The 8,597-nt window shown below is 46.7% G+C and overlaps 1 protein-coding gene across 1 annotated transcript; it reads left to right on the plus strand.

The window, feature by feature from the left end:
• The first annotated feature begins 2,674 nt into the window (after nucleotides 1-2,674).
• On the plus strand, nucleotides 2,675-3,787 carry LOC123409224 (26.2 kDa heat shock protein, mitochondrial-like). Its single transcript, XM_045102185.1, has 2 exons — nucleotides 2,675-2,942; nucleotides 3,054-3,787. The coding sequence occupies exons 1-2, from the start codon at nucleotides 2,738-2,740 to the stop codon at nucleotides 3,428-3,430; spliced, it is 582 nt and encodes a 193-aa protein (XP_044958120.1). The 5' UTR covers nucleotides 2,675-2,737; the 3' UTR covers nucleotides 3,431-3,787.
• The last annotated feature ends 4,810 nt before the right edge of the window (nucleotides 3,788-8,597 follow it).

Consider the following 8,597-nt stretch of genomic DNA (forward strand, 5'->3'; position numbering starts at 1 on the left):
CGTTCCACTACATCAACCGCGTTAATTAACGCTTATGCTGTGCGATCTACAAGCGTACGTAGATCTGAAATCCCCTCTCGTAGATGGACATCACCATGATAGGTCTTCGTGCGCGTAGGAAAATTTGTTTCCCATGTGACGTTCCCCAATAGGTTTGGCCCGTCAAGTTCAAGCGTGAGCTGCCCCAGTGTTATGATGGCATCCCCGACCCCACGGAGTTCCTCTAGTTCTACGCGCTTAGCATCGAGGAGGCGAGTGGCGACAACAAGGTTATGGCGAACTGGTTCCCCATGGCCCTCAAGGATAGCGCGCGCTCGTGGTTCTATGTGTCGGTGCCTCAGAAGACTGGGCACGTTATCGTGCTGGATGCGACATGTTACAACCCGCACCACGTGGCTCCTCAAGATCCTGGTCACTGTTCCCATCTCCACCCTCAATCATGTCCACATCCGTAATTGCAACATTATCCTCAACATAGGGGTGATCCTCAATGTCAACCTCCAAGTCATAAACCACGCCATCATAAGCCCATGGCACCTTATGTGGTACATAATCCAAGTGTAGCACACTGACCAGCAACCTTGCAATACCATGTGTACGTGTAAAGGGCATGTCCACCTTCATAGTCTTACCTATTATAGACCCCAAACTCGAGACCATGAGAAAATCATTAAGGAATCCTCTTGAAACCCTGTGAGCCTATTCCAATTATATTTGAGTGTTCTCCCCTTTGGCTCTCGTTTTTTTGCATTCATCAAACTCAACAAGACAATTACTACCAGGGACCTTACTAAAGCCAAACGTCAGAAGTCGACCAAGACCCTCTCTCCTAGGGAACTCTACACGGTATACCTGATCCTCCACTCTCACACGAGACTAGTGGAAAGAGTCTGATACAAGCCATCCGAGCTGCTAATCCACCTGCTCTGCTGTCAAAGTCCCATGTGAAACCTTCACCAATCCATTTCTCAAACTCTCCAAGTGAGGCCTCTTTGAGACCACATGTGGAGTCCCAAAAAACATGAGCCTAATATCATTGACTCCGTATGTCGTCAGAGTCGGTTTAGGCACCAACGACAGCGGGCATCCGTGTGCCGGGTGGCTTGGTTTCATACAATTGTTGCAAAGCTCTCTTGTGTAGTCAATCCTAAAGTGCCCTCGCCCCCCTCACCTGTAGCAACCCATCTTTACTTTATTTCGTGCCACCTTATTAGGGCGCACATTATGAGATTTGTCGCTTTGTTTGTCGCTCGGCGTGTCCCCGAGCTCCTCAGAACCGGCAACATGAACACTGACTGCTGCCAAAGCTGTAACAACCGATGTCACTGCCTCGAATAGCGATGTTGAAGTGTCGGCCATAGCCCGTGAAGAACCCGTCGATGTGTTGTCCACTACGGCAACAACCGTCCCATCGGAATCGCCGCTTTGGGGTTCAACGACCTCCTTAAAGGGAGCGTACGGCCAAAGTTACGCCATCCCTCACCACTTCTGCCACCATCATAGAATTTGTACTGCGGCCTGGATGCTCCTTCGACAAAGTTTTCGGCGGGAGGGATGAACCCACGATCATCTCGGCCCTCCCACCCGTTCCCCTCGAATCCTCGGCCCCCATAGCTGGACGAACCGTGCTCAAAACACCGATTTCCGCCGAACCGATAGTCGAAAAGCCGTCCATCATTAACGGACGCTCCACCGCGACCAACAACGGTGCCGCCCCGGCCAGCTCCGAGATCACCGCGACCCGCACCGTCGCCGTAGCGAGCCGCACCTTCGCCGGCATGACCGTCGACCAAAAACAAAATATTTTCTCATACTGAAAAAGGCATAGACAACATAATTGATAAAATGCAAAAAATGCCATGGTAGCCTACCAATAAAGTAGTTACGTGGCAAAAATGCCAAAGCCAAAGTAAATGTAAAATAATAAACCAACAAATAAAATTATGGTCCAAATGGTAGAAAAAAGAAGATCGTGCATGGCAAGTTTGCATATTAATTAAAAAAAGACATACAAGAATTTTGCCTTGCTTTATATTTTCAATTTCATAAACACATAGAAATCACACACTGGAAGTTGGCATGATTCAAAAAATAAACAATATTTCCATGCTCTCGTAATAATAAAATTCCCATCCTCGTAGTAATAAAATTGCCATGTGTGAAGGTTTTTTTTTTTGCCAAATTGGTATGAAAATAATTGATAAAAAATCCCAAAGCTTGCCATGGTAGAATTACAAAAAAGACTAAATTTGCCTGTTTGAAACTAAAAAATGTTATGATTTGTAATTGGACCATAAGAATATTTTACTAGTAAAAGTTTCAATCAGTACATAACAAATGCAGCTGTCTTTGGCTCGCGTGTGAGGGAATCAAGTCCACCAAAGCGTACGATAGGAATTCTTTGCAAATGTAGTCCAAGTTTGAAAAGCAAACCATTCGTGCTGAGCAGATCAAAAGTTAGCACCACCCATGTCGCCCTAATCGTGTATTCGTATACTCCGTATCAAGCAGCACGAATCGTAAAGCTGCGGTCTCCCGATCTTTCTGGAAGGCTCGAGGCCGCAACCGATCTCCCGGGAAGCTTCTAAACCCAGTTCACCATCCCCTCCCCCAAGAAATCTCTCCCGCCCCTCCTTTACAAAACCCCCTCCATTTCGCACCCCCTCACAATAATCCAAAACAATCACAGCAGAGAGAGAGAGAGAAAGAAGAGGGAGAGAGAAGAGAGAGAGAGACCATGGCTTCCGCCGTCGCTTGCAAGGGTGCCACGCCGGCCAGCTTCCTCAAGTCCGGCGCTCCCGTGGCCTTCTGCCCCCTCAACACCACCTCCGTCACCGCCGACCACCGCCCGTACAACACCCTGGTCAAGGAAGCCATCCGCTACGACGACGACGACGACTACAGCGGCCGCCACCTCGTCCTCCCCAGCTTCTTCTCGCAGGGTATGTCTTCCTTGCCTGTGACCTCTCCTCTGCCGCTCTTTTGCGTTCGTTCTTCACATCGCGAGGCAGGGTTCTAATCTGTTTTTGCCGTCCTCGATGTTGATTCTGCAGACGTGCTCGACCCGCTCGGCGCGCCTCAGACCGGTCTGTCCTCCACTGCTGGGACGTCGCGGCTCGGACGCTGGGTGACCAAGGAGGACGACGGCGCGGTGTACCTCAAGGTGCCGATGCCGGGGCTGACCAAGGAGCACGTCCAGGTGCGCGCGGACAAGAACATCCTGGTGATCAAGGGCGAGGGCCAGAAGCAGCCCTGGGACGGCGACGACGACTCCGCGGTGCCGAGGTACAACCGCCGCATCGAGTTGCCCGCCGACGCCTACAAGATGGACAAGATCAAGGCCGAGATGAAGAACGGCGTGCTCTGGGTCACCCTGCTCAAGCTGAAGGAGGAGGAGCGCAAGGACGTCTTCCACGTCAAGGTCGAGTAGTCCTCCTTGTAGTTCCACGTGGTACTGCTCATGGAGGATGGCCGGTGCGCGAGTTTCTGAGAGGCGCCGTGTTGATGTGGTCATGTTTGGTGTCTTTCTTTCTTGTTTTGCTTCGTTGAGCGTCTTGGATCGAAGTTCGACTAGGTAGTGGTCTGGCGGTGAAGTCTGTCATGAACTCTGTTAGTTTCTTCTATGTTCGGCATGGGACGAACTTGCTTTGGTGGTGAAATTCTGTTGATTTCCTCAAGTTTGGCATATCATGAACTGATTTGGTGCTAAAATTTGTCATGAAACCTTGTTGATCTCCTTAAGTTTGGCATGCTGGCCTAATTTAGTGGTGAAATTGGTCATGATCTTTGTTGATTCTCTCAAGTTTGGCCTGATGAACTACTTTGATTGTCTTAAGCTAGTCTCGCATGTCTATCCTTTATCGTCCTTGATCTGCATTGCTTTTGCTTTAAGCTTTCTGTAAAAACTGGGCAGTTGGCCAGTTTCTGCTTTTGCGTTAAGCTCTCTGAAAAATTGACTGATCCCCTCCAGCTACTGATTGATGATTTTTGCTTGCTGTTCCGTGAATTTTGTGTGCTTATCCTTGAGTTTAACTTCTTGCAAGAACAGTAACTTCTACGTGAACAATCCCATCAGATGGTCGTTTGTCTGTTTTTGTAAGAACTGTAACTTCGTTGATGTACTCACGCACGTATAATGTGATGAACTGATTTGGTGGTTCGTGAGGCCTTGTTCGGTTCCTTCTGAATTGAAGGGGTTTGGAGGAGATTGAGAGAGATTAAATTCCATACAAATCAAATTTTACCTCAATCCTCTTCAATCCCCTCCTTGCTGGGATTAATCGAACAAACCCTGAATGTTTTGTGACATTATCAACTCTACTTTGGTGGAGAAGTTGATCCTGAACTCTGTTGATTTTTCAAAGAAAAACCCATAACTTTACTGGTGAAAATTTGTCACTAAACTTTGTCGATTTTCTCTAGTATGAAGTAATGAACTGATTTGGTACCTTTACTGGTGAACTCTGTCGATTTTTAATAAACAATCGAATTGTTAAAAAAGACCCCCTTTACATGAAATTGACAAAAAAGACCCTCCGTGCGTCAGCCGGCACGTGGCACCTGCCGCCACGCGCAGAGGCGACAACACTGTTCAGTCGGATACGACAACATTACCGTTCACCCAAAAATGAACAATATTTACGAAAAAATAGCAAAAAAACATAAATAAATCTGAAATTTTGCACCAGCTAGAACACTCGATCATCTTTGCAGTCAATTTTTTTTAGTTTTTTTGTAATTTTTTTGCTACTTTTGATTTTTTTTTCAAAAATTCTGTTCACCCCTTGTAAACTGGCCCTCACATGAACAGTGATGTGAATAGTGGTGCCGCCTCCGTACGTGGCGACAGGTGCCACGTGTCGGTTGGCGCACCTGCCGTCACGATCTAGGGGTCTTTTCTATCAATTTCAACCGGAACTGTTCTTTTTTAGCAATTTCATTGAGGAGGTGGTTCTTTTGGACAAAAAATAAAACTGGCCATGAACTCTTTTTTTTTGGGGGGGGGGGGGGAGTCAATAACTTATTGATTTCATGAAGTTTGATGCGATTACTCGATTTATGTTGAATGTGTGTATGTTCCGTGGTGTTGATCTTGTGTACTTTGTCACAACAGTAATTGCTCGTGTTTGTGGTTGGACGGTTGTTGTGTGAACAGTCTTATATGGCATGGCATGACAAACGGAACGGAATTTCAGTATGCATGACGAAAGTGGGGACTCTCTTGATTTCCTCAGTTCGACGTGATGAGCTGATTTAGCGGTCAGTTGGTAGTTACTAATGCATGGTTGTTGCTTGTTGTTGTGTGAAATATTTGTGTTTATCCTGCGTGTTTACGTGTAAGAACAATAGAGGTTTCACGTAAATGGGATGGACATTTGTTTATCTCATACTTTACCGGGGTCAATAGCTCATGCACGACGTTTTTGATGTGAATTGAAAATTATTCAACATGGTTGATGAAAATAGCTCCCGTGCGACGTTTTTGTTGGCAAGTATAGCTCCTATGCGACATGAACCTCTTTAACTTTAAAACGGAAGACACAAGGGTTTTTCGATTTGAGCTATGACGCGGGATCCACATGTTATCCACATCAACGCAGGACCCACAAATTACTCAGATGCCCGTGGGACCCACAACTTATCCACATCAGCATGCCCGTGCTAATCAACATGCTCGAGCCAACCACGAGCCCGAGTCGGCCCCAATCTGCTTGCCCTTACCCATTAGTTTCCCCCATCCTTTTCTTCCTTGTCTCCGAAGACGAAGCGTGGCAACACCGACCAACGAGTAATATCTAGCTCGATATCGACCTCCTGCCAATAATGGCGGTAGTACGGTCCACTACGGTTGACAAGATGCCCCAATTACCCGCGCATGGAGCCTCTGAAGCATTTGACTTGTGTGAAGGAAGAAAATCGCAATCGTGGGCGCGAGTTCGTGAAATGCTTGAGGAGGCTACAACCGGGACATGTTAGATCTGTGTACTTCCCCAATCATATGGTCTAATTACTTCCAATTTCTTTCTTTTTTTGTCGATTTTGGGCGGTGAATCTTTGGTTGATGCGCTGCCGACCCCGCTTTTCAGGTTCAGAAGAAATGTGTGGGCATTTCGAGTGGCTCAATGAGTACGTTGAGAGGTTAAAGTTGTAGGGATCAACCCAAGAGCTCAATTTTGATGGAAGCCGCTTGCTATGGAACCCGCCCCTCATCTGCCCGACACAGTCGATCCAATGATGGACCTGAATGGGGAACTGAAGAAAATAAGCTAGAAACTAAAGCAGATGATCGATTTGAAGTAGCAAGCAAATATGATGGTGGAACATTTTATTGTTTTATCATTGCTATGATTTCTTTACTTGATGTACATAAAACACTAGAAATTGTTAGAGTTTCAATTAGTGTGTCGAGCTAGTTCAGGGTCCCTAATTTAAGTTTTTGTGTCTAGCTAGTAGTTTGAGTTAGACCATGAAGCATTTGCTAGCTGAAGTTATATCAAGCAAAACTTGCATGAATTCTTGTAATGACCATATTTCGAGTTAGAGTTCTAGCCCTTGATGAATAAAACGCAACAATTCATGAAGTCTGTCTCCTCTGTCCATGGATTATTTGCTTCCCGTGATAATAAAATACAGTAATTTGGTCTCGTGTCTCGTATACACTTGCAGCCGCTTCTTCAGTTAACAAAGAGTTCAGCGCAGAGTTCAGGGTCAAAAAGAAGTTATTGGACCATGGGCGGATGACATTTGAAAGAAAAATCATTTGTGATGGGTCATTTTGCGATACACAATGTTTCTGAATAAATAAGGAAGAAAATAAACGGGATGTGTCGTGCACCATTGCACATACCATAGCATGTTTGTTTTCGGATAAATTAGTTGAATCATTTTTTACGGAGGATAGATAGATCCATTCATGTATGGCTGCATGAACATATGTATGCATTGTAACTTGTCAACTATTGTTGATTTTTTTGATGCATGAAGTAGATAGATTCTTTGTATGCATGAACATGGTTGCATGTCCATCGTTGCATGTCCATATAGTGGAATCTTACTTTTATTACCAACACATAAATTAACTAGATAGAACATCAAGCACGACATAAATCAACAGGTAGATAGAACAACATAAATAGGTAGAATAGATAGTACCATTACCACTTACATAGATAGTTTGGGTCATCCAAGCCACAACGCAAACATATAGTATGATTACAACTGAAGATACCAGAAGATAAACAGAGATAGATATATTTTGCAGAAAAAAGATAGATAGACAGATAAATTGATAGATCTAAATGCCTAGCCGCCGCCTGGGTGCCGCCTTCTCCACCTTGCTCCTCCTTGCTCCCTCTCCACCTCGCTCCTCCTCCGGGCGCCTTTCACCGCTCCTCCGGGATGCTCTCGATGGGTATGGGAGAGTGTGCATGCTCTCCACGGTAGGGAATATGTTGGTGTAATCTGTGAAGATGTTGTGGGTGGTGAAAGTGATTAACTCACAACCATACTAGAACATGCAACCAAGGATGTAGAATGCGTCGATGGAGTTGGTGAAGTGGGCAAGGATAGCAACCACAACACTGTTGTGGGTGACCTCCTCAACTCGGTACATCCTTGGAGATCCCCGAGGGAGGTGGCGTTAGCCGAAAGAAAGGAAGAAGAAGCACCTTGCACCCCTCCACCTTGACATCGACCACACGGAGGGTTCTCTCAACGTACACGTCGCTAGGGTAGAGGAACTCCGGCACGGTGGGGGGCACGCGGTAGGTTGGTCCGGTGAACTGCATGGTTGTTGTGGGCTTGTTCTTGGGTGCTTGCTGGTCTTTGGGTCTGCTTTGTGGAGAAGAAGGAGGGAACATGGGAGAGGATGGGATATGGATGAGTGTGAGAGGAAGAGGAAGACGATAGGTGGCTTAAATAGCCATAATGCGACGTGCCGATTCACGGGTTCACTGGTTTCACCGTGGAAGTAATGACGGTCGGGCGGCGGGGTGTGAGCGTGTATCATTGGTAGTGTGTACACGTGTGCGAAACCAACCCTTTCATCGAGGGGAGTGTACACATTGGGCAACAATTAATAGCCATAATGTGACATTTCAGCGCTGCACGCGTATGTGACATCGGTCGGTGATCGGGGGGTCACGCCTGCTCGTTCTTCTCTGTGTGTGCATGCATGCATCATAAGCGGCTCGCGCCCATGCATGCAATGTAGTCTGGTGGCTAGGGCCTAGCAAGAGGCAGGCATGGCAATGTTCAGTCCAAGGGTCCAACGGGTGGGCTTCTTTTACCAGAGCCCAACGCCGTGCAGAATTGTAGCCCAATCGCCCCATTCGAGCGTAGAATGAGCATGCCCATGGATCACTGACGTAGCACTGCATGCCGATCCACACCGTTGAACGTGCGGTGAGCTAACGGTCCACAATTGAGGGAGGGGTGGTCTAATCTAGCGTTCTCGAATGCAGCCAATCATAGCGCAGAATGAACCTCACTTGGATGAGTGACATAGACCTAGCGCCTGATCCAGACCCTCCACTAACAGAGATACAGTGGCGCGGAAGGGTGCAGGGTTTCACATGGGGTTTGAGGGTTTTTGAGAG

Source organism: Hordeum vulgare, chromosome 7H (genome assembly GCF_904849725.1).
Source record: "Hordeum vulgare subsp. vulgare chromosome 7H, MorexV3_pseudomolecules_assembly, whole genome shotgun sequence".
In the NCBI taxonomy this organism is placed as follows: domain Eukaryota; kingdom Viridiplantae; phylum Streptophyta; class Magnoliopsida; order Poales; family Poaceae; genus Hordeum; species Hordeum vulgare.

Bases quoted from the DNA above. Each gene is read 5' to 3' on its own strand.
- LOC123409224 (XM_045102185.1), top strand. From the start codon at position 2,738: ATGGCTTCCGCCGTCGCTTGCAAGGGTGCCACGCCGGCCAGCTTCCTC. The intron at 2,943-3,053 runs GTATGTCTTCCT...TTGATTCTGCAG, and splicing joins CCCCAGCTTCTTCTCGCAGG to ACGTGCTCGACCCGCTCGGC.